This window comes from Erigeron canadensis, chromosome 9, assembly GCF_010389155.1.
Source record: "Erigeron canadensis isolate Cc75 chromosome 9, C_canadensis_v1, whole genome shotgun sequence".
Lineage (NCBI taxonomy): Eukaryota > Viridiplantae > Streptophyta > Magnoliopsida > Asterales > Asteraceae > Erigeron > Erigeron canadensis.
The window spans coordinates 7,935,698-7,963,689 of record NC_057769.1 but is presented as its reverse complement, the minus strand read 5'-3'; the positions used below and the strand labels follow the sequence as shown (position 1 = coordinate 7,963,689).

At 32.8% G+C, this 27,992-nt stretch overlaps 4 protein-coding genes and 1 non-coding gene across 5 annotated transcripts; 1 reads left to right on the top strand and 4 right to left on the bottom strand.

Moving 5' to 3' along the window:
- Nucleotides 1–3,722: 3,722 nt before the first annotated feature.
- On the bottom strand, nucleotides 3,723–5,369 carry LOC122582810 (protein DOS2-like). Its single transcript, XM_043755245.1, has one exon. It carries the CDS (start codon nucleotides 5,180–5,182, stop codon nucleotides 3,890–3,892), a length of 1,293 nt encoding a protein of 430 aa, XP_043611180.1. The 5' UTR covers nucleotides 5,183–5,369; the 3' UTR covers nucleotides 3,723–3,889.
- A 5,122-nt stretch (nucleotides 5,370–10,491) lies between these two features.
- Nucleotides 10,492–12,046, bottom strand: LOC122582732 (probable galacturonosyltransferase-like 4). Its single transcript, XM_043755154.1, has one exon. It carries the CDS (start codon nucleotides 11,990–11,992, stop codon nucleotides 10,940–10,942), a length of 1,053 nt encoding a protein of 350 aa, XP_043611089.1. The 5' UTR covers nucleotides 11,993–12,046; the 3' UTR covers nucleotides 10,492–10,939.
- Nucleotides 12,047–13,042: 996 nt separating this feature from the next.
- On the bottom strand, nucleotides 13,043–15,867 carry LOC122582899 (auxin-binding protein T85-like). The gene is made up of 5 exons (XM_043755327.1): nucleotides 15,667–15,867; nucleotides 15,294–15,400; nucleotides 14,990–15,193; nucleotides 14,047–14,114; nucleotides 13,043–13,551 (listed from the first exon to the last, which is right to left on the bottom strand). The coding sequence occupies exons 1-5, from the start codon at nucleotides 15,743–15,745 to the stop codon at nucleotides 13,446–13,448; spliced, it is 564 nt and encodes a 187-aa protein (XP_043611262.1). The 5' UTR covers nucleotides 15,746–15,867; the 3' UTR covers nucleotides 13,043–13,445.
- A 3,132-nt stretch (nucleotides 15,868–18,999) lies between these two features.
- LOC122582723 (auxin-binding protein T85-like) lies at nucleotides 19,000–22,418 on the bottom strand. The gene is made up of 5 exons (XM_043755146.1): nucleotides 22,235–22,418; nucleotides 20,942–21,048; nucleotides 20,574–20,778; nucleotides 19,770–19,836; nucleotides 19,000–19,317 (listed from the first exon to the last, which is right to left on the bottom strand). The coding sequence occupies exons 1-5, from the start codon at nucleotides 22,323–22,325 to the stop codon at nucleotides 19,212–19,214; spliced, it is 576 nt and encodes a 191-aa protein (XP_043611081.1). The 5' UTR covers nucleotides 22,326–22,418; the 3' UTR covers nucleotides 19,000–19,211.
- A 453-nt stretch (nucleotides 22,419–22,871) lies between these two features.
- Nucleotides 22,872–22,953, top strand: TRNAS-UGA. The gene has a single exon. It is a non-coding gene; the product is annotated as a tRNA-Ser (tRNA).
- The last annotated feature ends 5,039 nt before the right edge of the window (nucleotides 22,954–27,992 follow it).

The following is a 27,992-nucleotide window of genomic DNA, read 5'->3' as shown; positions in this document are numbered from 1 at the left end:
CAGACTTGTCACTCCTAAAAGTCGAATCCAAAATCAATGAAAAAAACCAATGATGCATATGACAATTGAACAAGCTTCACTCGCTTATTCGTGTGTTAGAAAACATTTTTAGGGGTTATTTTCTCTTGATATTAATGGTTACATCCACATCACTATAAATGTTTTTTTTTTTCTAAACATCTAAATTGGGTACGGCACATGGAAGTTTCCCTTAGCAAGATGACGAAAAAAAGTAGACAAAGATTAAATTGGTAGGTCATTTCATGAATGAAAAGGGACATGAGTGGTTCAACTAAGTACCTTTTTCGTTCAAGTTAAAATGACTCACGTGTCACCAAATCACCTTTTGGTTTATAGTTTAATTACAAAATCTCTAAAAGCTATTGTTAATATGTTAATTTAATTGTGTTGGAAATAAAGAATAAGATTGGAAAGAAAATGGTAGTTCTGATTTTGGAAGAGAAATCGATATTTTCTTTTCGTGAAGATATATAACTATCAATTAACTTCAAGATATGTGTAACCGATATGAACTTTATAACTACCACATAACAATATTTGGATAAATGCCTTTAAGTGATTATTAGTTTTGCTTAGTTTGGATAGATTATTTGAATTTCTACATTTTCATTGATTTTGGTTGCTTCGTTTTGTAGTTGCATTAGTTTAGATTCGGCTTGTTGAGCATATTAATGTAATTTTAGCATCGGCGTAAGTTTATAGTCGTTTACATTAGAAGGGCCGTTTTAGTGTCATTGTAATTCATAGGAGTATTTAATAATAGAAGTTTGTTAAACATACCGTTTATTTATTTATCTTTTTGAACGGCAAATTTGGATCACTGACAGACCACTGGAGTATCATCGTGCCACCAGGGTACCACCCGATCATATCCCATTAAACAATATAATGCCAATACACCAATTCAGGAGGAAATTCGTTAAATATAAGAAAACCCCCTATATGAGTTTTGAACTTATGACCTTTAAGACTATGAATTAAGCAAAAGTAAAATGTTGTATATAATATATAATAATAATAATTTTTATGTACAGTAAGTTTCTATATGTAACAGGTTATTATATGTATAGGCGTATAGCTCTTAGAAATACCGATAGTAGAATCCTTAGTACTTTTACTACTTGTCAAATAAATTTATTAGGAAAGGACTTTTCAAATAATTAAATAAAATATAGTATTTTACATGATAAAAGTACATACATTGAATTATCAAATATTATACTGATGACGTAAAAGAAACAAAAACAAAACCCACAACCCCTGTAACGGGTCAAGAACTGTCTGTTACATACTCACATGGCATGAATGACGGGTATGTAATGTAATGTTTGTGTATCACGCCGGTAACAATGTGATCTAACACACCTTGGAAAACCACACAACATCCATTATTTATAAAATACATTTACATATAGTTTTTAAGTATACTAAAACAAGTATCAAAGGTAAACCAAATAAAACGATAAGTCATTATGCATCAATTAATATACATGTACTTTATGAATCTTCGTGAATCAATTTTATCATAATGTTAAAGTTTAAATTTTATCTTATTTGTTTCATCATAATACTTGTTTTATAAACCAACCCCTTTACATATATTTACATATATTCTTTTCTATCTATCTATTTATGATTTTATTCCCAGTTCTTGGTTAATGTTATGCTTGTTAATTTGAGGATTGAGTAGCAACTAGATAAATGTCGAAAAAGATATTTTTAAATAATTAAATAAGTACACATTGCATCTGAAAGAACAGTGCAACCAATTTGACAATGAAATCTTCTACATTTACATGTTTTGACAATGACCGCTTTTAGCAAGTCTCGGTTGGATTTTATCACCTGTAGTCCTGTAGATAGATTTACTATCAGACTAGAAAAAATAAAAATCTCTCGAGAAAGGCGTACAGTAATCATCTATTTTCATATACTAGTTTCTAAATATTGAATTGAGCATAATTAAAGGTCAAATAATCCAATATTTTTTTCCCTAATATGAATTTCTTCTTTCTATTATCAGGTAAATTAATCATTTGATATGAATTTCTTGTTTGCCCTTTTGTAAAAATTGACCAAGAAGTTTAAACCAGCACACATGTGCAAGAAGTGAAACAAAGCCATTTTTCTGGTTTGTACAGTTGTGAATAACCACAAGTTATCCAATGCCACGAGTATTGTCGCACAGAGATTGGAAATAAACTGTAGAACAATAAAGAGCCGATTACAAGCATGTTTGTATACATCGAGGTCAGCAATCACATTGCCACTAAATAAACCCCAACCTCAGGCCAAACAAATCATACATAAAAAAAAAATGTCATAACTTGAAGGAGCTTCTTCTCTAAATCATATTGCATTATTTGGCTAGAGATCCAGTCCAAGAACCCCAGACAAACTTCTGCCTTTAAAAAAAACAGAGGCCCAGACGAATATCCAGTATCCAGTACCTATCTTAAAAAGTCTGGCCATTATTCTGCCATCCAATTTAGCTTCTTCATGAATAAGTACCCATATGACTGCAGTCCGCGACCCCCCCCCCCCCCCCCCCCCCCCAAGGTCCTCACTGTTCGCTTCTTGAGTATTACCGGAATTGACTTGCTCCAGAACAGTGTACAACTAGCAGTATTAGCTAAACTGCATGTGAACCTTTAGTTCTTTAACTTCTCGAGAATCTTTGATGCAAAAAGACTTAAATTTTATAAGTATAGAATGAAAAGGTTAGGTTAATAGTTTGTACCCACAAGGAAATTATAAAGGTACATTGTTACGATCCTGTATTTCTGATCGAGTTAGAGGAGATTTAAGCATGAAACCAGTTTGACATTTCTGTGATTTTCTACCTTGACAACCTAATTTGATAAGATAGAAAAGAAGGCTCAACAGAGAGAACCCAACAATCTCATAAACACTAACGACTGACACTAAAATATCTAATCTCCGTCATTCAACTTCTGGTGCGTATATTTAAGAAACTGATATATAACTACTCCTACATAACCTCCTAAACAACAACATGATGATAGACATGCAATACTCTCACTTTTCTCCTAATGACAATAATAGGATAACACTCCCTATGTTAAAGCATTAGACTAATATTAATATAATAGCTAGATAAACTCCAGAATTGATCATTTTATTCCAGTAGGGCATACCATATACAAATGAACAAAAATAGATATTGCTTTCAACATAACATCTACCTTAATGATGTCTAAAAAGTAATTCAATTTCATAAATTGGCGTATATCTACTATCTAGGAAAGTGATAAACAATGCAACACCCCCGTGATTAAAGTATGCAATAAATATGGTATTCGTTTTTCATTTCATGAGTTCATGGCCTTACTTGGTAAGTCATATATCATTGAATGTATGTGTCTTGATTTAACAAACATGAACTTATGTGAAGAGTTATTGAGTTCTTAGCTTCTTCTACAAGATGTATAATGTATTGTTGTAACATTAACACTTATAGAATGACATCAATCGACATACTTTAGGAAAAATTGTATTCATTTACAGTATGGTGACATTTATTAATAGTTAATAAGGTGTAACAAATAGGCCTAAACTATCTTGACGGACTCATAATATTAAAATAGTAGCCAACAGAGTCGCGTAATACAAAATCATGTACTCACAATTGTAAAAAACATAATGCAAGTAAACTACTTAGCATAGTGGCAGCAAAGAAGAAACTTTAAACAAGAATTGATTGTAATTCGCATAAAAACGCCTGATTACTAAAATGACCGGTGATACATTTGACGGACAAAACTCAAAAGTAGAAACAATTACAACAAATCTATAACAGATAAACACAGCGCAGGACACCTTAAGTAATATAACATTTTGTTACCTATCACTTGGTACCTGCATTTTCAGGTTCGCCATCATCATCTTCAATATCCCAACTCAAATCCTCGTCGTCTGCAGCAGTACTCAACCGTTTACGTAACTCAACTTTGTCCGTAGTCTCACCATGAGAGACTTTCTTGTCATCATTATCCCCAAGATCTTCAATCTCATCCCACTCAAGATCCTCATCTTCCTGAAAAAAAGACCGGTCCGACTTAACCACAACTTTACTATCATCCACTTTATTATCAACCTTTTCATCCATATTCGAAACTTGTTCACCTTTCTCAGCACTAGTCACATTTCCACCACTCACATTCAACCCCTCCACATTACTATTCACCTCATTCCCCTCACCAACATTCTTCAAACTCTCACTTTTCAGTTTATCATCACGACTCTCCGTCTTTCCAACACTCTGCAAATCTTCGCCTCTCGATGTACTCAACTTCGCCTGACTACTTTGTTCTCCTTCCTCATCCACCTCGTCATCATCATCAACGTCCCAACTCAACTCCTCCTCATCATCAACCGACAACGACCTCTTCACCAACCTAGCTCGCACATCCTCTTGCATTCTAAGGTTATACACCTTATAAAAATACCTAAACCAAAACGTTCCATCGTCAACTTTATCCGGAACGACTCTCTCGTAAACTCCTCCGACTCCGCCCTTATCACTAACCAATCTCTCAATCTCATCTCTCATTTCTCCAACCACAAACCCTAACTTCCACTTTTTATATTCCTCTATATCCTCCGGCTCATCCAAATAAGTCCTCTCATCACTCCTTATCATACTCAATTGTACATCAAATCTACTATATCTATTTATATTATTTTTTTCATTATTTTTATAATTATATCTATCTCTATATCTATATCTATCGGAATCATCATCAGATGAAATAAGTAAAGCTTCCTTACCTTGCGAAATAATCTCCGACGTCGTTTTGATAACGGAAGTTCCGACGTCCGGCAGCTCCTTAACGGCGCGGCTAGCAACTTCACGGAACAAATCGGATTCCTTACGTAAACCGGATCCGAATTCCTTCAAATCTCGGCGGTAAGTTTCGAATACGGATTCGGATTTTGATGTTAATGTATTTACGATATCTCCGAAGCTCCATAAACCGCCGCCGGCGGTGGTGGTGGTGCTTCCGTCTTCCGATGAATTGACGTTTGAATTTGTATCGTCGTCGTCGTAATATTCTTCTTCTTCTTGTGTATCGGATTGTTGGTTATTGGATATGGATTCTGGATCATCCTCTGTTAGTATTGATCTGAAGAAATCCATAAAAGAACAAAAATTATTAATTAAATTGAATTGAATTGAATAGAATATTGATTTGAAATGAAATTATTTAGGATTTCTGAGGATATTATTTGTTCATAAGGTTACACCTGAGATGCAATATTAGTGTAAGCTGTTTTTTAAAATTCGGTTGGACTTTTGTTTTTGGATTTTTTTTTGCTAGATTAGGGTTATTAGTTAGCTCATTTAGGGGGACCTTTTTTTATCCCATGGCCCATGGTTTCAAATGTTTTGAGAAATCTTTTAAAACCGGACCGGATGTGAATCGGATTGATGTTCAACTGCTCCAACTGGTTGGATAAGACGCAACTTCTAAATTTTAATTTTAAGAAATTACAATTAATGTTTTGAAATTTTGAGAGATTCTCTTCAAATGTTTTGGTCACCGGTTCGAGTCTTGTTGCCACTTGAAAATCTTTTAATTAACCATTGAACAAGACCGGGCATAAAAAAAAAAAAAAAGAGACACCACCCCGGTTCCCAGTCCAAGTGGTTCAACCGACCAGTCCAGTCCACCTTTTGATAAGGGTGATGACTTTTCAACTGATAATTTTTATGCATACACTGAAGTTTTTACGAATACACTATTATGCCTTTAATTTCCATTTACTTACTCTCAAGTTTGACTAGAATAGCATCTAAAGTTAATAAGGCTATCTTCAAAAGGAGTGACTTTGGATGTCCTTGAATATCTTTTACTGTTGAAGTTTGTCCAAAACTAAAGATTATTTGAAGGATGTCCTTATTTGTACTTACCTAATATTTTTTTGTTTTTAGTTGGAAGTAAAATGATATGTATGAATATGTAAAAATGTTTGTGTGATTGGAGATAAAATTATATGATTTAAAGGATTTATAAAGATGTAGAAGAATTTGTAAAGATATGATATGACAGTTCAAAGACGTCTAAGGACGTCCTTAACATTGGAGATAGCCTAAGTGTATCCCTTCCATGGTCTCTCGTCTAACTACAAACTGATCACAGACCGACTCAGGACGAGTAATTATATCCCCATCATAAATGGAAAGGAAAAAAAATTATTGATGATTTTAAAGGTCTCGTAAACTTCCATTCATGGTGATAATGAGAAGGTATATAGAAGACCATCAACATATAATATTTTTGATTTGAATATATTTGCTCATATAAACCTACCTGTTGATCTTCATAATCTCAGTATTTTGTTATGTTAATTCCCATTGGATTGAAATCCAAGAGTTTGGAAAAGTTACAGATCCATGAATCTATATCTCGATCTATTAAAAAGAAAAGATAAATATGAAACTATTTGTTGAGGATGGGAATGTTGTTTCCTTCCTTCAATAGGGATACGAATTTCTTATTCAACCTCAAACAGAGATAAAACATTATCATATGATGACTGAGAATTTGAGATTGAAAATGTAAAAATATCTATGATACCTGCCTTCTGATAATAGTATGAAACTAGGGGATCACGCCATCCATTGAGCGACATCGGTTTGTACATGTTGTCACGGTTATCTATTTTTTTTAAAGGTTATTGTCACAATACTACAATCTTTTCAGTCATAAAAATGTTTTGTTATTGTTGTTGTGTACTTGTGTTAACTTAAAATTTTGACACGTTAAATATATTTATTTAAAAGAAATATTACAATGACATTCAAAAGCTTGTAATGTTAGTAGAAAAAAAAACACATGTTTTATTTAATTAAAAATCAGACTAACAAGCACCTGCGTAAAAAAAATAAAAAGGATTGCGACGTGATAAAAACCAAATAATAATACGGGGAAAATAAATGTAAAAGAACCATAAAAAACAATAATTTAATCTTGCTTAAAACTTTGTCATATTAAATACATAAATTATTTTTTAAAAGAATCTAAAACAAAGAAGAAAAAACAACCTTAAATAAAAGCCGTTTAAAAGTTTGACATATTAAATACCTACGATTGAAAAATAATTAGACTGACAAGCAGTTGCGTAAAAAAAACCAAAAAGGATTGCGACGTCGTAAAAACCGAACAATAATACGGGGTGAGGCGTAAAAAATAAAATGTAATAAAAAACCATAAAAAGCAATAAAATAATCTTGCTTAAAACTTTGTCATTTAAATACATAAATAAAAAACAAAGTAAAGAAAACCATTATAGAAAATATAGATGAGCCAAAAAAAAAAAAAATAAAATAAACGAAATCCAAATCAACCTTAAATATAAGCCGCTTAAAAGTTTGACATATTAAATATCTATGATTTATTTAGTTAAAAAAATAAGCGAGCATGTTGAAGTAGCTGATTTATTTAATTAAAAAAATAAATAGGCATACTGGATAAATTTTTCATGAATCTAAGTTTTAGTTATTAAAAAAATAAAATATCTAATCTTTATCAGTGTATATACATTCAGCTTCCCTCAAAATATCTTTGTTTTATTATCTTCCAACGTTGTTTTTTTGTAGTGTTTTATGACGACCTAAATTCGATTCCAACTTAGCTTGCCAACAATAATGATATTTCATATGTGTGTCTTTTCTCATGTAAGGGAATGCGTAGGAACATGTTTTTTATAAAGGAAAAAGTATGTAAGGTAGATTTAGAATTAGGATAGCTTTTCAGTGATAATAAATAAGTTTAAAATAAGAACAATAAGAATAGTTTTTGTCCATACAAAAAATTAAAGACTATAATCATTAAGATTATTTTTGAAATATTTAATGAAATCAATGTCAAAGATGTCTTTTTACATGTGTTTTAAAGGACAAAAAGGTAACTACAAAAGCATTTAAAAAAATTATAAAAAATAGGTACATATTTAACACGTTTTTGGCAGTTTAACAAAATAGTAGAGCACTAGAGCAGTTACTTTACACAAAGATTACATCCACGTTATAGAGGAGGAGTTGCACATCCAATATATAGAAAGGAATTTTGCATTCAATTTTACATTCAGTTACTTTATAAAGATTGCATCCACGTTAGAGAAGAGAAGTTGTGCATCCAATTTATAAAAATGAATTTTTGCATCCTAATAACGGTGATGTAGTCATCAGATATTTTGTATGTTTTCATGAGGCATGAGATATGCTTCGATCATATCAATCGCAATTAGATTTAAAGTCAACAACTTACATTCTTTAATATTATCTCGACACCCCATAAATAAATTATAAACTGTTGATGAATAATTGGATGTGCTAAAATCTGGAATTGTTATATAAAACGGTTAAATGAAATTTAGGAAACTATTTCAAATATAAAATTGAATTTGAAAATTCAATTAACCGATTAATCAATTAATTGTACTAAAATATATGTATTTTTTCAATTGTTTCTATTACTCTTTTTAATGATCGATGATTTTGAAGTGTCATGTTGGTTCTTACATGGTTTTTATTTTTAACTTGTTCTTATTGAGTGGTTTACCTTTAGAATTATACGAGTATGGTATCCACGCAATGCGGCGGCAGTAGTGGAGAAGACGGTCTGCTTTATTAGGGATTTTGGGTAGTTACGTAAAGAAAAAAAAACAAAAAAGTCCAAGGGAAAATAAGGTATTTTAAAAACAGAAATATTTAATAGGGGATGGATTTGCTTTATTAGGGGGTAGAAATAGAGATAAACATTTATACTTAACAAACATATACTACATCTTAATATTAATAATCACTAAAATTAATGCTTCTTCATTATACGAGTAATACGAATGTACTTCGTATGTATATGTATTAACACGATTTTAGACATGACACTGCATTTTTTTTAGTAAAATTTGGATTTAGCAACACATCAATGTAAAAGAGCTAAGTTAAATAAACAACTATATTTATATTAACCTCGTATTTTCGTGGTAATTTCCTACGAATATTAACTGTTAACTATTCAAGAATATAACCAAATTCAAGGAAAGTATCAGTTACGCCTCATAAAAAATTCTTAACCTATCAATGGCTAAGATTTATCCTCATCATACAAGCAAACACTTTGTCTTCAAGAGACTAAAAGAACCATATATCACCTTTTAAATCTTTTATTTACCTCATTTTTAAAGATTAGAATCATATACAAACTCTTAAATTCTTGTATGTTTTTGTGAAGTCTCAGGAAAAAAAATATGCAAGAAAAGGGTGGACATGATGATGGTTTTGGCCCGCTCAGCATTTGCCATAGGCTATTCAATTTTATCATGAATAGCTTCCTTACTCGAGGTAGAAGACGTGTTACGTTGGGTACGAGCAATGCATTGTTACTTCACGATGATGGCTTCCGGTCTTTTGAAAAGACCGAGGACCAAGAAAAGCTTATTCGGTCCGCTGATCATGAAATACTAGTTGAATTTAGGCACACCAACGGTTCAATGGTGAACCGAAGGAATAACAACACTTCGGGTCAAGTTTTGGTTGAAGAAAGTGGGAGGTCAACAAAAGCCAGTCAGAAAACGGGCTTAAAAGAACAAGGTAACAGTAATGGGGGTCAAGTTTTGGCCAAAGAAAATGGGAGGTCAACAAAAGCCAGTCAGAAAACGGGCTTAAAAGAACAAGGTAACAGCAACGGAGGTCGAGTTTTGCTCAAAGATAATGGGAATTCAACAAAGCCACTCAAGAGAACAGGTTTACAAGATCAAGTTAATAGCAACGGGGGTCGCATTTTGCTTAAAGAAAACGGGACCTCAACAAACACCCATCAGAAAACAGGTTCACAAGGTGACAGTAGTGGGCGTCGAGAAAAAGCGACAAAAATATCAAATGTGATGATTGTAGAAGGTGAAAGTCTGCCAGGAAGGAAACCTCATCTTCTGAATGTTACTTCAAATATAAATGAGAAAGCTGATGCATTTATAAGGAGCAGAAAGGAAGCCATGAAAGACTTTGAGCCTGAAACAGCCTAGTAATTTGTAATGATCATAATGGATGTCATAAAATAAGCAAATTTCCGGTTTGCATACATGTTTTCTTATATTACAAACAGGTTATTCATGAGATACCATAAGTCCATAACTATGAAATTATTATTATTTTCTACAACGATGGATACTTAAAAGAGGAAATTTTATGTTTAAACTTGTTTATGTGAGTCGGTTCAATCGTGTTATATCGTATTGCAAACAAGACAAATGGGTAAAATTTGTAAAATTTAGCCAATAAAAACACGTCGAACATGTCACTATTTAAACGCCGCTACCTACAGTTACAAAGCATGTACAATGCGAGGTTGGAAACCAACTAGGTTTGTTCGGTTTATGGTCTTTCTTGCCACATTTGTTTCAAATAAGTAAGCGATTCGTAATGAAAATGAAAGTCAATGGCTGAAGAATTTAGCTACTTGAATCAAACTTGCAGGGAAACAAATGAAACTGCTGTACAAAAGAGAGGGTTATGGGACTCCTAAAGAACTGACTAATCTAAAACAATGATTAAGGTACAAACATGGTAATGCTAAAACAATTTCTTCTAGATGTATTTTGTTTTAGTGTCAATAAACATATCGAGAAATCCAGAGAAATATCGACATAGTTGCTGTTTAGCTCACCTTCATCCTTCTGCCATTCACGTTTTTTGTTATCTCCATTGCGACAATTGTATGAATAGATGCCATTACATGACACGAAAAATCTAACAGTACACCCTCTCTCCTTCACCATAGCATCTCTGAATCAACCTAAAACGAAACGTGTTCTTGTTTTCTGGCGTAGAAATCAAAAATCTGCTAAATCATCTTGACCTTCCTTTTCTGTTTGATGAACATCTAAAACTCTATCATCCATCGAAAATAAGTTTCGATGAACGATATAGATCATACGGGGCCCATAAATGGTCTACGATGCAGGGTTTCCCCGAGTCAAGTCTTAACCATGGTTTGTCTTTACCACTCCAATGTAGCAGGCTAATTGGACCAGGGTGTAATGTCCTACATTTTCCTTCAATGTTGTCTCCACCTAAACCATGTTGGTTCCAACTATGATCAACTGCTTTTATATTACCAGCAAAAACAAGCAAAAAGGGTGGCAAAGAACCCAAATGATAAATCCTCTTTTGTTTTTGAACCACCATCCATTCTTCAACCTTATGTAAATACCCACCTGCCCTCCATTTTTCAACATCTAAAACCATAACCCCCGTGTTAAAATAACACGGGTCTTTACCCGAAAATATTTTTTGTAATTCGGGCTCATTCCAAAAATTGTCATTAAAGTATTGTGTGAAATTCGCGTGACAATATTCGGGTGCAGCTAGTACCTTGTCTTGCAGGTCAACTTTCCATAACTTCTCAATGTCATCTACGACAACAAGGTCCGAATCCAAATAAATAATCCGTTTAACATGAGACGGTATTATGTCAGGCAGATAGATTCGAGCATAGTTCAATGGTTCATCAAGTGCCACACGGATAGACTTTGATATTTTACCTTGAACCAAGCTTGAATCAAATCGGTATATATTGAAGTTGAGGTAGGGAAAGGTGGTTTTGATATTGGCTCTGATATCTTGATCAACCCGAAGCCATAAGAAATGGAAAACTATATTTTCAGGGCAGCCAGAGTTATGCAAAATGGATAAGATTGCAGCCATTGTCCCACGGAGGTAATTGGTATCAAGAGTCATTGCTAAATGAATAATGTCGTTAGGGGATGATCCACACGGTTGGCCATTGCGGAAGGCAGGTGCTTCACGAAAAAAGGGGACATTTTGGGAGAGTTTTCGGGGGAGGTTGAGGCGGTGACTGGTGGCTGCAATGGCGGGTAATGGTGGTTGGGAGAAAGACAGGAGGCCAATGAGGAGTAAAAGATGATTTAAGCTCCGAAAGGCCATCCTGCCGGCATTAAAAGGTGGTGAACAAGGATTATGAAGAGGGAAAAAAGTTAAACAGCCATTGCAGGCTGGGTTAAAAAAAAAAAGATTATGGTATTTGTGGAATCAAAATCTTTGTGGGAAAATTTTAAGGAAATTAGAGAGATTGATGGGTTTGAGAGGAAAAGAAGATTATGCGGAAGATATTGGTGTTTCCATATTTGGAAATTGAATCTTGTTATGTTGACTTTTGTATGAGGAAGTCAATGATTACCAAGACAAGTCACTACTGCTCGCTCACTTGTTACTTTGTTAGTTAACAGATTTTGGTAGTCAATTATACTCTAAATCATCTATACTAATGTTTAAGAACTTTTGACATATGAATATTATCTAGTTAAATGATGTATATGTAGCCTTGTAGGGGTGGAAACAAGAATTGAATGTGGCATTCTAATTCTAATTCTAAGTATAGGTACTTTGTTTTATTATTTCCATATTTATACTATTTTTGTATTAAATCTGATTAATAAGCTTTAGAGATGAATATTATACCAATAGATAATAAACACAATTTATATACATGTCCTACAATCCAAAGTCGGAGTCCACGGTCAGCTGTCACCTCTTGTGGGATGCCCTAAATGAAATTTACAGATATTTTAGACCACGCTATGTTTAACAACTAAATCTACAACATCAACATCAACATAAACAATGTTAACCATCGGGCTCATAACCTTGTAGTGACATATCTACCAAAATAAAAAGTAAAAACACATATGTTTATACTTTTACATATATGCGGATTGATATATATATATACATGTTTATATAGTAATGTTGTATCAGTAACAAACATTTTTAGTGAATGAAACGTGCAAGAATTTCATGTTCAAAAGGTGAAAAATACTTTCAAAATTTACCACGGTTACGAATGTCACTAGCTAAACTGACTTATGTTATTGCTGGACTACAAATGCGACAAGATTATATTTCAGCAACACTTAAGTTTGCAGAACTACTGAAATTGGGTTTCACGAACCAACAGAAGGATAAAAGACTAGGAACTGCTAAAATCGGTTTCATTACATTTGAAGTTTGTTTCGTGTTTCGCACTAACTACAGAACATCTCTCCATTGTAGAACTTACAAATGTGTTTGACTCGTAATCAATGAACTATGACATCTTGGCGCACTTTGAAATTGCCTATTGCACTGCTTGTTAATATAGGCCTAGTATTAAGTCTAAACATGCTCAAAGGTAATCCACTCGAGGGGTTTCAAATACATATTGAGTCACAAACAGCTAAGATAGATGTAGAAAGCCTAAGGAATTCCATCTTTAAGACTTGAATCTAGAAGCAAGGAACTATCTCTATATGTTACTACAAGAAAAGTGAAACGTATACTAACCTAACAAGAGAAACAAGTGGGGTATCAGTGTACTTCTGTAATTATATGACTGTGATGGCTAAAGCTCATCTTTTACAGATGTCTGGTAGCATTGTTCATCCCAATAATACGGGAATTTCAGTTTGGCTGCAGTATGTGGCATTAACCAATCCTCATACATGAATCTGCATAACAAGGGCCAAATGTATACAGCATAAATCGTAGACCTTAAGAACTAAGCAAATAAAAGCCAACATATTCACATCAAGAGATCCATTAGCTGCTGGTAGGTGTGTGTTTGGTTGACATTACCTGGGAGTTGATGATCATGATTCATGAACAATTGAAAAAGCATGGAAATGTGGTGATTTCGACTCATTTCTCATGAATGGGTCAATTCATTTATATACGGGTCAATAGGTTGAAGATCTTCCAAAATGTATTTTTATAATGCATAAAACCTCCCAAACCGTTTTATCAAAAAGATTAGGTTATCAGTGAAATAATAGAGCTTACTGATCATATATGATGACCCTTAACTGTTTATATAGGATCGAAACACTATCTACGGAAAGTGCTCAGGGGTCAACCCAATCTGACCGACAGTACCAATAAGTAGCCATTTTGACCTGTGACCTAGCCCGCCCATTTGCCACATCTAGATGGAAGTAATAACTTACATTTTCACTGGTGGGCGAGATATTACAACTAAAACTTGCAAATCTTCTCTCTCATTTGTATTCCACAACTGCAGAAAGGAAATGAATCAATTCACAGGTACAATATAAAGAATTTTAACAGGCTGAAATAAGTTAAATGGTTATGTCAGGCCACAGGTTCATTTATTAGCGAATTTACAGAGGAATAGAACATACGCGTCATGCTGTTTAGCATATAAGAGCCTGTCACATTACCATCACAATTGCCACATGACCTTTTAAGCAGAGGAAGCAATATCAATCCATTTGCATTACAATGGTTCAACTCGGGTTGAATTTTATTGAGACATGCCAAATGCATAATATGCTTAAAAATAACTAAAGAAGAAATGGGTTTGGCCGGTTTAAGAGTCACTTAAGCACCACAAACGTGTTAACTATCTCCTAAACTGCTATCTTCAAAAAAATTAGATAAACCCAACAAAAATAAACAAACATGTTGGCAGATCAACCCAATCAACATACACGGCATTTAGCCTTAGGGTGACTCATCAACCTAAAGGTTGTGGGTTCAAGTCTCGTTGGTGCAAATATTAGTTGGTCGTAGGTGTAAGACTTTACCTCTAAAAAAAACTCCAACCAGAATCAATCCATTTTGACCCTTCCTCATCATTTACCCATTTTGATCGGTAGCCAACCCTACTGACCACCCAATTTGACCTATACTATCTAGCATACCTGGGCCAATATAAAAAGTACAAAATTTAACTTTTCCCAACAATTTAAGTTAACATCCATAGTAGACAAGTTGGATCAAGATTGGCAGATTGGGACTATTACATTTCTCCTAATAAAGGGTTTCATGGAATAAATGGCACTATAATTCGCATCCAAACAAAAGGAAATACACACACACAAAAAAAAGGATTATCAATCGAACGGGATAAACATCATAATCATTTACCTGGTGAACATCATTAACAGGGACGTAAAGCGTGCTATTTGGAAAGATATTGATTTCTTGTGGCTTGCCAGGGGATTTCAAATGAGAACTCGGCGATATATAGAAAGTACCACTCCCTTTTAGGACTACAAAAACTTCCTCACACGAGTGCCTATGAATCGGTGTGCGTGCTCCTGGAGCAAACGTTTGAAGCCATATCTCAACCTGCTCATTACATAAATATTACAATATATATATATACACTTTTCATGATAACAAAAAAAATACTTATAAAAAAGTAGACTAAAAAGTAGTAATTTTCCACCTCTTTGAAGCCATGCATGAGTGAACCTGCCACAGTGATATGCGATAACCCGGGCCGTCCGTAGTTATCTTGTGGCAGCTTACTGATATCTCTCACTAATGGCAATCCTATATAAAATTTCATACAATAAGTTATGTTCAAAAACTAGAAAATAATGAAAAATGATTTTTTTTAATGACTACTATTTCAGTATTTCTACTCCTACTCCTAAACTGACTTGATAAATTCCTAAATACATAAAAAGCCTCAAACTAAAGGTGGAATGACAAATAATGAAAAATGATATGAATAACTATGGGAGGGGGAGAATATGAAATATGAAATATAAAGTATATAAAAATATAAAATAAAATGTGAAATGAGAGGAGACTACCGTTGGTTGAACATTGAGAGGCGGTGGTGGTTGATATGAAATAGATAGAAATTGTAAGCAGCATGTACAGAAACGCCATACTTTTTTATTTTTTATTTTTAATTCTGCGATGTCACCGGTGTATGAAATTGAAAGTGAAGCAGCCGAGTCTTCTTTGATGGATAAACACGAAGTAACTAGAATATGCAGGTGAGCTCTGGCCTATGGGGTCCAGGTACAAACTTGATTAATTTGGATTTTGATTTTTGTAGTTGTTAAGTTGGTTTAATTACATTTATTTTTATTACTCATATAAGGTTTTCCTAAGCTTAAACTTCAGTGTGGAATCCACAAATATAAATTTTTTAATATTTATTGAATTTTAATTAAATTATATAGGTCCCAATAAATTTTATGGATTAAAAAAATAATATGTGAGTCACCTAAGCTTAGATACCTAACAGCCTTATATTTACATCCCTTATTTATATCTATACTTCTATACTATTATATAAAAATTATACCTCTATGTTAAAAAGTTTACAATTTTAGGACATTCGAAATTACCATTTTACCCTTAAATAATTAACTTACACAATTATTTCATTATCTTTCAAAAGATATTCACTATCCTTAAAAATCAAATATCTTTGTCTCAATTACCTACACCACTTGACACCGACGCTACCATATCGCAACTAATGTCATCGCCGCCGCATTGTGCGGATATTATGCTCGTATACAATACAATGTTCCTCTTACCAATCTTAAAATTCAGATTAGCTATTTTACATGTGTAAAAAATTAATGTGACTGCATCATCATCATCATAATGTTAACATCATTTAATATTTTTTCTGTTATAAAAGAAAAACAAAAGCAAGAATCCATTTCTTAAAACAATATAGAGAAAATTCAAATGAAACTATATACAAATAACAAAAAAGAAAAGTATTGTTAACAAATTCTAAACTAATTTTGTCTTTTTATCTAAAAGTAACAATACAATCTTTACAACATCTTTTATAGAAATCTCCATAATCTCACGACCATATAACAAATTTTATCATTGTTATGTCTTTCTCGATGGTTATTGATCATGGTGGTGTTAATATCATGACCAAATGCCAAGTGTTATCATTGTTATACCAGTCTCGACGGTTGTGATGATGGTGGTGTTAATATCACGACTATATCTCAAGTGTTATCATTGTTATGTCACTGTCGACGGTTATGATGGTGGTGGTGGTTATAGTGCCGGAGCTATGTGGTGGCCACGAGTGGTCATGACAACCCCACAATATTTATAAAACTTTATATTTTTAGTATAACTTTTATGTATTTATATATTTAAAAGTAATTGGCAACCCCAGACTGGTATAATTTAATTTGATAGTACAACTTTTACGCTTGTTAATATCATAAAAACTATTCGGTGAGCCCATACTAGAAATCCTGGCTCCGCCACTAGGTGGTTGTGTGATATAACATTGTATATGGTGATAAAAGCGCATAAAACTATGAGGAAAAATGCTTCTTTTGGAAGCCCCAAATTTCTAATATTGTGACATGTGGACCCTAATCATTCAAAAAACTTTTCCACTTTTTTTGTTAGAGTAAGGTCTCATTTGGAAGCCCTTTAATGAACCATCGTATATAAATATAACTATATTATTATAAAACCTGTTTTAAAAATAATAATATAAAAAGTGCATGTGAGAGGAGTTTTGCGGTGGAAAAGTGTGGGGCCCATCATTTTAAACCTTTTGCAAGCGTTTTATTTTTAACGGGAGAAGAGTTTTTTGGACTAGAACACCTCTAGGGGCAATTTAGCTGGTTTTCTTCCCGACGTTTCCAACAAAAAGTGCACGGGGGACGTCTTGTTCCGTGTAGTGTAATGATTTTAGTTTGAGTAAAAGGAGATGACCAAATGATATAAGACCATGAGGAGTGAGGGGTTCTTGGAACCCCTCTTTTTCCTAATATTTTGACATGTGGAGTTCCCGGGGTTCGATTTAGAGTAAAGGGTTCCCCATAACCCCTAATTCATTGGTCTCACTTTGCCACCTGTGATCATATCAAGTCATGGCTTTAATTGCTTCTTGTGCTATAGTCAAAGGAAAAGTGAAAGTGAGGGGCATCCAAAGTCGAACGGGGTGGACAATTTTTTTGCCCGGAATGCCCCTGGGGGCAATGTAGCGGGCGTTCCACACTTTTTGGGCATCCTTTAGTTTAGGCAAAGAACGTTTTATTCCGCATAGCCTAAGGGCTGATTTTAGTTTTGTTGGTATATGATCACATTATAATAAATGAATGTTCGGAAGTCATTTAAGCCTACGGGATTACACAAAATGACACGTAAACTCTATGTAAGTAATTAATGTATTAAAGTAATATATTAATTAATTTGATATGTAATAATTAATAAACTATTAAATGATTAATAATGTTTATTAATTAAATAAAAGAGGAGGTGTAAAAGTGAAATTAGGAATTTGTATTGTTTCCTAATTCCACAAAGAGGGCCGAAAATTCTAGAGGCTTTTAGGCCTTAGGATTGCTTGTCCACCAAAGTAAAAAACCCTAACAATTAAGCATATATATATAAGGTTAATTCTAAGGGTTTTACACACAATTACACAAGACAATTAGATTTGTAATTCTCTCCTTTCTCTCCCTCTTTCTTGGTTCGGTCGAACAAAACAAGTATATCTATGTATGATTATTTTTTATTTTTTTGGGTAAAAAAAAACAAAATCATACATATGATTTTGTTTCACACATAGCTCACATATATAAATTAATTATACTCTTGCATTAATGGGGTGATGTTAAGAGATTTTAGTTTCGGCCGTAATCTTCAATCAAAAGCAATTTTGAGATTTGAAGTTTGACTTAAGGGTTTATACACAACGGGTTTGTGAGTTTATGATCGGGTACTAGCATACATTATAGAGGTGTCAAGTGTACAATCGTAAAGGGGTTTTACTTTAGAGCCTATTTAATAATAATAATTATTAATAGTATTATTGGAAGCTTTGCGGTACACATATTCTATTCATTACTTTGTTAATTAATAGTATTACATATACATTTCTATTCCACCGCGTACTCGTGATTTGTTATGTATTTATGTTCATTTGTTCCAACAAGTTTGAGTGAAAGGAGATGGACAAATGAAATAAGGGCGGACATGGTAAACATCTCCATGACTCCATCACTGTTGATGTCGTATCGAAGGGAACATGCTTTAAAATGATTTTTTAGATGAACTTTATTAGAGTATTTATCATGTAAAAATAAGAGAGTAATAGAAGGCCACGCAATTTGGTTTTGAGAAAAAATGACACACTGTTTTGTCAAATTTTTAGCTATAGTATTCTTCTTTTATCTTTTCTTTTAATTTTTAGGGCCTGTTTATAAAGTTACAAATATTATGTCGGGTCAAGTACAAATATTCTCCTTGTTTCGTTTGAGATATGCGGTGGTCAGAACCATAACTATGACGCATACTAACCACAAGACAACCGCGCCTTGTATCAGTAAACTCGTAGTGTTTTTGGAGGTTAAAGCTCATCTTTAACGGTTTTCTGGTAGCATTCTTCATCCCAGAAAAATGGGAACTTCAATTTGGCTGCAGTGTGTGGCATATGCCAATCATCATACATGAATCTGCATACACGTGAAGTAAACATATAATACAATTACAAGAATCACACATCAAGATATCAATCGGTAGCTAGGAATGTGTGTGTGAGAGTACTTGAGAGAGATTTATTTCAGATGTAGCACACAAAGCGACATTTTGTTCAGATATGTCAAACATTTGTATTATCAGGCGATGGGTCAAAGTCAAACAGACCATAAGTTGTCTAATGTTTAATTTTAATGCACAAGGCTTTGTAGATCAGTTTATTTCAGAAAAGGGTGGGATTGTTATTGAAATGATGTTATTGCTCATATACTGTAATCATATATGAGTGTTTTAACATTTGGACAAAAAGTGTTTTCGGTTGCTCAACTAACCGTCTTTCAATATAAGCAGCAGCATTAAACAACTATTGGTTTTGACCCGCTACCTGCCTTGCCCAGTTTTCCATCTCGCCGGCAAAGAAACCACTTACATTTTAATAGGTGGACGAGATATCACAACTAGAACTTGCAAATCTTCTTTTTCATTTGTGTTCCTGAAGAAAGGACATAATTAAGTCAATCAATGCAGACATGCAGTAAACTTATTTGTCTGCCAAGCATAAACCCAACAGAAACCCGATAACTATTAACAGAGTGAAATAAACTCATAGTGATGAAACACCACAGCAAGTTTTCTTGTCCTTAAATTAGCAGTTCAATAAAGAATAGAATCCACAACCTCCAACATCACCTCATAGTACGTATTATCATACAAGTCATGTCAGCAATTTCAGCACATCTACATAAAGGTCCATTTGGATGGCATATCACTGATACATGTCAAATGAGAAAAACCTTAATATACAAAATAGCTAAGAGGAAACAGATCAAGTGGTTTAAAAATCTCTCAACATACGTAAGTGTCAACAACTTAACGACCTCTTAAATTTCTATGCTCAAATAATATGAATAATACTATTAATTTAGGAGTTTGAAAGTAAATCGACAATCTGTGTTCTCAGATCAACCCAACCGGAACCAACCTGTATTGAATCTTAACTCTGAACATCAACAATGTTTAGTAACTGACAAAGTATGCACAATATGTGTGACCAATGTAACTAATGGAAATTCAAAATATTAGAGTTTCTAAGTCTGACAATAGAGCTTATCATCATTGGATCGAGACTGGCTCTGTTACCTTTTTGCTAGTAAAGAATTCAGGGAATAAATGATACATTAAAATATTAAATTGCACCCATACAACAAAAGAGGAAAAACAGCAGAACTATTTACCTGGTGAACATCATTAACGGGGACATGAAATGTACTATTCGAAAAGATACTGAATTCTTCTGGCTTGCCAGGGGACTTCGAATGAGAACTTGACGAAATATAAAGAGTACCACTCCCTTTTAAGACTACAAAAACTTCCTCACATGAGTGCCTATGAATGGGTGTGCGTGCTCCTGGAGCAAGCGTTTGAAGCCATATCTCCACCTGGTAAGAGCATGTGTAAATCAGCATACTTTGTGTGGCAAGATGATATGTGAAAGCTATAAACCAACACGAATCATGGCTGGTTATGTTAACGAACTATCCAATAAAAGTTTATGTACTGAAACATAATAAGAGGAGACAGAGTTGATGGTGCGTTTTTCACCTCTTTCAGTCCATGCATGACCGAACCTGCAATAGTAATGTGAGATAACCCGGGAATTCCAAAGTTATCTTGCCGTGACTCACTGATATCTCTCACCAGTGGTAATCCTATATTAACAGTATGATTGTATAAAATTTATGTCCAGAAACTAGAAAATAAAAACAATAAATTTTACAAACATGAAAACAACTTCTCTGAAGGGAAATATTCGCACATAATTATACACAGTTTTCCCAAGCAGGACTAGAACCACATCCTCAGGGTTTGTGGGACATGTTGATAGCCACTAAGCCAAGGCGCTGTATTATTCATGAAATATAATGCCAAACTTCAATGGTCTACTCTGATGACATACATTCTCTTTAAACTGTACTTGACTCTATGATAAAATATGTAGCCTCTAGTTATATTCACCTAAGTCACGATACTTAGCTAGGGATATTTGTTCCCAACTTCTTGTATACACCCGATTCTTATTGGCTCGTATAGTTTGTATCATAAACTGGTAGATCTAGTGATACTAAAACCACCACCAAGGTGGCCTAGTGGCCAGGCTCCCTGAATCCTAATGCCCTAATAAGAGGTATCAGGTCCGAACCTCACTAGGTTAACATCTTATGGTGGCCTGGGAAAATCTCTGAAAACGGTCACAGGAATGCCCAGGTTAGACCTCGTTCGTCTGAGTCAAATACTCATGTTGCTGGGTAACAAGTAAAACCTCATCCGGTTACCCGTTATATAAGTACTTAAAGTAATTGGAAAAAAAGCTAATTGTTAAGTGGGAAAGTCCATTAAATAGAAACTTACCTTACTTGTCCTCACAATGTACTTAGTAAAATATCACACTTATGTTACTTTGTACTGAAACAAAAACTTTAATCAGAAAGCAATCTCTCTACCCTCGGACACATGTATGACCGCCTTGGCGGGATTGGATATTGTTATTGTTGTTATAAAACAAATTTTAAAAGTTTAATACTTATAATAAGACTAAAAAATCATGATAATGTGACTTAATCAGTAACTGAACAACACAATTAGCAAAAAGCTTTTGTTATTTATGTCCCTTAGCTTTCCGATATAGTTGACACGCAGTAAAATATCGTACATAAAAAAAAAAGCCCCTAAAAATAATTTTCACCATTTAACTTCGAGTCAACCATAAGGCTATTATCAGCAAAATAGCAAACTAGTATGCAAAAAAGGGATCACAAGTAACTAACTAACTAATTAAGGGGAAGATTAAATGGAAAGTTAAGTTGAAAAAAAGAAGTAAAAAATCAAAGAAGAGACCGTTAATGGAACATTGAGAGGCAGTGACAGCGGTGGTTGATAGGAAGATAGAAATCGAAAGGAAGTAAACAATCATCATCAGCTTCATCATATTGATATTATAAATTTATAAATTCTGTTAGTCACTACTGAAAGTGAATTTGATCATATAGACGCCTCTAGAATAGAAGAGTGTTGTTTTTCGGAAAACTTTACAATCTTCTATCCTACTACTTTTTTTTAAAAAAAAGTTCATAATAGGAGTAGTACAACAACTAACTAGTCTTTATTTCACTTTTCCTAACTAACTCTTTTCTTATTTTATTACTTCTTTTCAACATTGTTATTTCAAAAGTCAAAACAAAAAGAAACTCCTTTCAATTGTTGTTTCACTGCAGGGTAACTATAATCTAAAAGCTTACTGAAAAAAAATAATTCTATTAATGATAAGTTAAGCAATAAATAATTAATAGTGTAATACTTTATTTGTTTCAAATTTATTGTGTACAATTAAAAATGACCATACTCCTTACAATTTCATCACTGTGCATTAAATTTGAGGCGTGACTATGTTTTTTTTTTTATGTTTTGTCCTGCCGCTTCAAACCATTTAAGTAAACTGTTAATAAAAAAGAAATTGAAGAAGCGAAAACAAATTGTCGATATGTCCGAGTGGTTAAGGAGACAGACTTGAAATCTGTTGGGCTTTGCCCGCGCAGGTTCGAACCCTGCTGTCGACGAAGCGATTTTTAAGTTTTTTTTTTAACATTTTGTTTTCTTGCCTGTGCTTTTATTTTGGAAAATTTTTAAGAAAAAACGATAAATTTTAACGCAACAGAAATTGGATGTTAACATAACACCTTTTTACTAAAACTAAGTACGAGTATATTGTGTCAATATGAGTATAACTTTATCATTTTATACAGAATTATTGTTTATACAATCTATATCTATATCTATATCTATATCTATAACCCTTATAAAGGTATTGAAATTAAGATTAAGCATTTTTTTTCATTCCGATACTACCTTTCACATTTACTTTATATTTTACTCATCATATTTCTAACTATCGAAATTACCCTTACAAATAAATTAAATCCACAAAAATAAACTGATATTTGTAACTAATTTAACAGTGATTTTTCTATATGGTTTTAAAACAATCGACAGAATCTCATAATCTTTTTGACACATTATGTAACTAATGTGTATATCTACAAAATTAGTTATAAAATTCTGTCACAACGCGCGAGTACTATGCTCGTTTTAATAAATAGGTGATAGGTGTCTCGTGATGATTATCATTGACCGGTAGACCTATCTTTTTGCGGGAGTCAAAAGGTCATAGAACACTCCAACCTTCACGCAGTTATAACGACTCTCTGTACAAATTTTGAAGTGACTAGAGGTTCCATATATTAAATTTCAATTTTCACGTTGCTTTTCTCTCTAATTGTTACATTACGTTATATTGATCGTAAAAAAATATTATTGATGTACCTTGATATATGTAACAAACATATAAATTGTACTTAAAGGTTCACTAAATACAATACAAGCTCGATTGAGTAATTCATTACGCGATATAAATGTTTTTGTATGGTTTATTAAACTAGATTTTAAACCCGTGTCCAACATTATGCACGTGGCTTATAATATTATTAATATTAGATTTTCATACATTTAACTCATACGTAATATTAGATATACATTTTCGTTATTAGCTGACACATACTTGATAGAATTGGTTGTCATCATCATTTCACAAGACACATGCTACTATAGTTCTTTTGTTATAAAAAATTTTTAATCAGTCATATACTTGTATGCATATAACTATGAAAGTTTATTAAGAATTAAAAAATAAACATACTTTCCTATACTTAACATTTAACGATATGTATTTGATAATGTTGCAGTCTCATAACACAAATAGATTTATTTTCACTCATTTGTTGTATGATATATGTTTTTTGGTTTGTAAGTTATGATAATGAATAGAGAAGTTTGTTTTACAATTAGAAACACTTATCAAAAATTGCATTCTTATCTATTGTGGGGTCATTGATCTGCGTTCAAATGGACATAATTCAAAATTAACACCAGTTCTTTCATAGGTAGAAATATAATATGACAAATGGTTCATAAAGTAGAATTTAGTGTTGGATTTGGGATAGGAATTTGTAGTTTTTATTGTGATTGAAATTTTTAGAGTTCATATTGTTTATTTTTTATATTAAATATAACATATTTATTTTTATAGTTTATAATTATCTAAATTATTAATATTGTACATTTGAATTTGAATGGGAATTGATTTATCTTAGATAAAAGTGAACAATATAGTCTAACATTAATAGCTATAAATTCTTAATACTTTTAATAACCTAATGTTTATCCAAGGATAAAGTAGTCGACATCTATATATATAAATATAGTATAAATATATTTATCTATATGATAAAACTCAAGAAAAGTCAAAATTAAAATTTTAAGTAAATTAAGAGTTGTGATTGGTCTATAAACTATTAAAACAACTGTGTTTTATTATAATAAAAGATTTGGAGACCCTAATCTCCATGATTAATCTCTTATATTAATAAAACTAACATTGTTTTCAAAAGTTATTTTTAAAAAAGAATGAATTGGCAAGCCTTCATCCTTTGCTAGCACATTTCTTAAAAAAATCTGACATCATAATTTTTGTATTTTTATTTTCTTATTTTTTTTACCCTAAACTCAATATTTATTTTGTTTAGCTATCTCAAACTCTCATCCCTTTTCTATCCTCGTATAAATAGTTTTTAACATATATATACAATGATAAATAAATAGTCATCAACATTAACATTAAACTTTTTCTTTTTTTGTTAAAATTTCAAAGTTTCCAAGGTTTTTTTTTTTCTAATATTGATCCAAAATTTTTTACGATAAATTAACGGAAAATGTTCGGGTTAAAACAAACTTAACTTTAAAAACCCAGGTTGAACCCGGGTTTGATTAACTAGTATTTAATATATAGAGTATAGGCATCAGTTTTTATTTTATTATTTTTATTTTTGTATGGGAGGAACATGACACTTGGATATAGCCATTGTGGTCTGTGGATATTGTGGCCCATTAAGTTGGACCAGTTGCTTCTTGCATGCCCATCCTTGGGTCTGTTACAGGCTTGCAATCTTTTAACTGTGGAACTAATTAAGGCCCGGTCTAATCTGATGGGAGTTTTTGCATTAATCACGTATCTCTAAATATGCGAAATAAAAACTCAAATACTTATTGAAAGCAATGACAATATAGATTCAATTATTCAAAGATCTTTGTCCTAATTCTCTATTAGATCATGTGTAACAGAGCCTGTGGTTGGGCAGCATCATGCTTAACGATAGTGGTTTTCCGATGCCGTCCAAGGTTGTTTGGTTCTTCGTCCTTGCAGTAAGCATACTGTCCAATTGAATGTTACAATGGTGTCTCGAATACTAATTATTAATTATTAACTCGTTTGTTCAAAAAAAAAAGTGAGTTTAACGAACTATGATTTATTTTCATTCACATAGATTAATGAGAAATGATCACAAATCGTCCCTGTGGTTTGCTCGATTCGCATTTTCATCCTTGTACTTTTTTTTTTATCATTAGGTGTCCCTGTACTTTTCATTTTCATTGCTAGTCGTCCCTGCCACTAACAACCGTTAGTTTTCAGCCATCAAAACCCTCATGTGCAATGCACATGAGGCATTTTCGTCCAGTTTGTAATCATAGGGACTATTTGTGATAAAAAATCTCCCCCACAAATTCCGGCAACCATCTGTGACCAGCCAGGGGCTCTGCCCCTTGGACCCCGCTCCCAGGGGCGCTGCCCCCGGACCCCCGTACCTTAGGGGCTTCGCCCCTAAGGTCATAATAAATTCAAATAGGCGTGCACTCCGCACTACCAATCCTATATAATGTATTATTACGACAATACTGATCAAACAAGTTAACCCAATTACACTAAAATATCCAACATATAAGACTACACTTTAACACATCACCAATTTATCATTGTTTTCAGCATAAATTACATCACAAATTTACAGCAATAAGGACTTCTTTATTAATTTAAAGATGATCTTAAAAGTAAACCATATAAGAATAACTTATAGTGCATGTGGTACGCATTTTTATTAAACTTTGGACATGTGGGTAAAGTATTTGTGGATAAGGCCTATGCCAAATTGCCAACGGACCTCATGGTTGCAACCGACGAGCTAGCATCGTTGGCATGGCCTCGTCGGTTGGGCCTTCGATCGGAGAAAGTAACGAGTTGGGTGGGTCCTTTGTGACCGCTGTATTGGATTAAGATATGTAAATATTGGATTAAGAAATGTGAAATGTGAATCATATATATAAAGATATGATATGATAGTTCCTACTTTATATATCTAACTAAGAAATATAATTTAATACCTAACCTAAAAATTAGTTCAAAACAATTTTGATTTATATACTCAGCTCGGTCGATAGTTACATGTACATGGAGGTTGGGTGTTGTAAAACAAATATTAAAGTCTAACAAATAAGACAAGATCTTAACCCTTAAATCATGGTTAAATTGATGCACGAAGATTCACGAAGCAATTGACGTATGATGATTTTCATGAGGCAAGGTGACTATCACTAAAGAAAAACCTATTGTTTTATTTGTTTTACTCTAATAGTCGTTTTATTTTACGTAAAACCTATATGTATATATATAAAGAAACATTACTTTTGGGCCTTAAAAATCTCGAGGCCTGATCTGACTTTACCCCGAGCCCAGTCTTTGGTTGTTTAGTTGTTGGTGGATTTTAAAAAAATACTTTAGCATACAACTGTTAATGTACCTCAACGTACACCATCTAAATCTATATCCACATACACCTTAAATCAGAAATTAAAAAGGGGGGAAAAATCCAGTGAAATTATTATGGCTTAGAACAAAAAACAAAAGCAAACAGTTTGTTCAAATAATTTAGTTGACAATACACAATTGTCCAAATTACTAATTATGTGAACGTATATTTTTAAGTTAATGATTAAAGTAAAGGGATGGAGGTGGGTATAATTGAGTTTGATTATGACAGAGGATACCATGCATGATATTCTTTCTTTCTGTGCGAAGAATCTTGACTCTTGTTTTCTACATTTCTGATTTTTTTTTTAGACATTTTATCTTGCATGTTTCCCTTTTAAAAAGGTACTAACTAAATATATCTTTATGGGGAATTAAAATGTTTGATGGGGGCGTTTGGTAGGAAGAAATCATAGATAATGGAAATGTAATAAAGAAAGGAAATGGTAAGAATGAGAATGAGTATTTGGAAAGAGAATATATTACATTGTTTGGTAATAACAGAGAATAAACATAAGAGAAACATAAAAAATAAACAAATTAATATGAAAATTTTTTTTTAACAAAAACTAATTATAATTTCATGATATAAATAATTAAAATTAATAGTTAAATAGATAACAAAAAAAAAAACAAACGTAACTTAATTCCATTCTCACCATTCTTCACTATTTTGGGAGGAATTATGAGAATGGAAATGATTCTCCCTTCTACCTCTTCATTTTCATTCTCTTATGTAACCAAACAAGGGAAATAATTCTTATTTCATTTTCACCCTTTCCATTCTATCCCACCAAACACCCAAAGTTGAGTGATCTAAACCCCTTTTTGATATTGGTTATTTAGGTTATTAGTTTGACAATGGGATAAATATCGATATTATGACCAATAGCCTTGGACCTT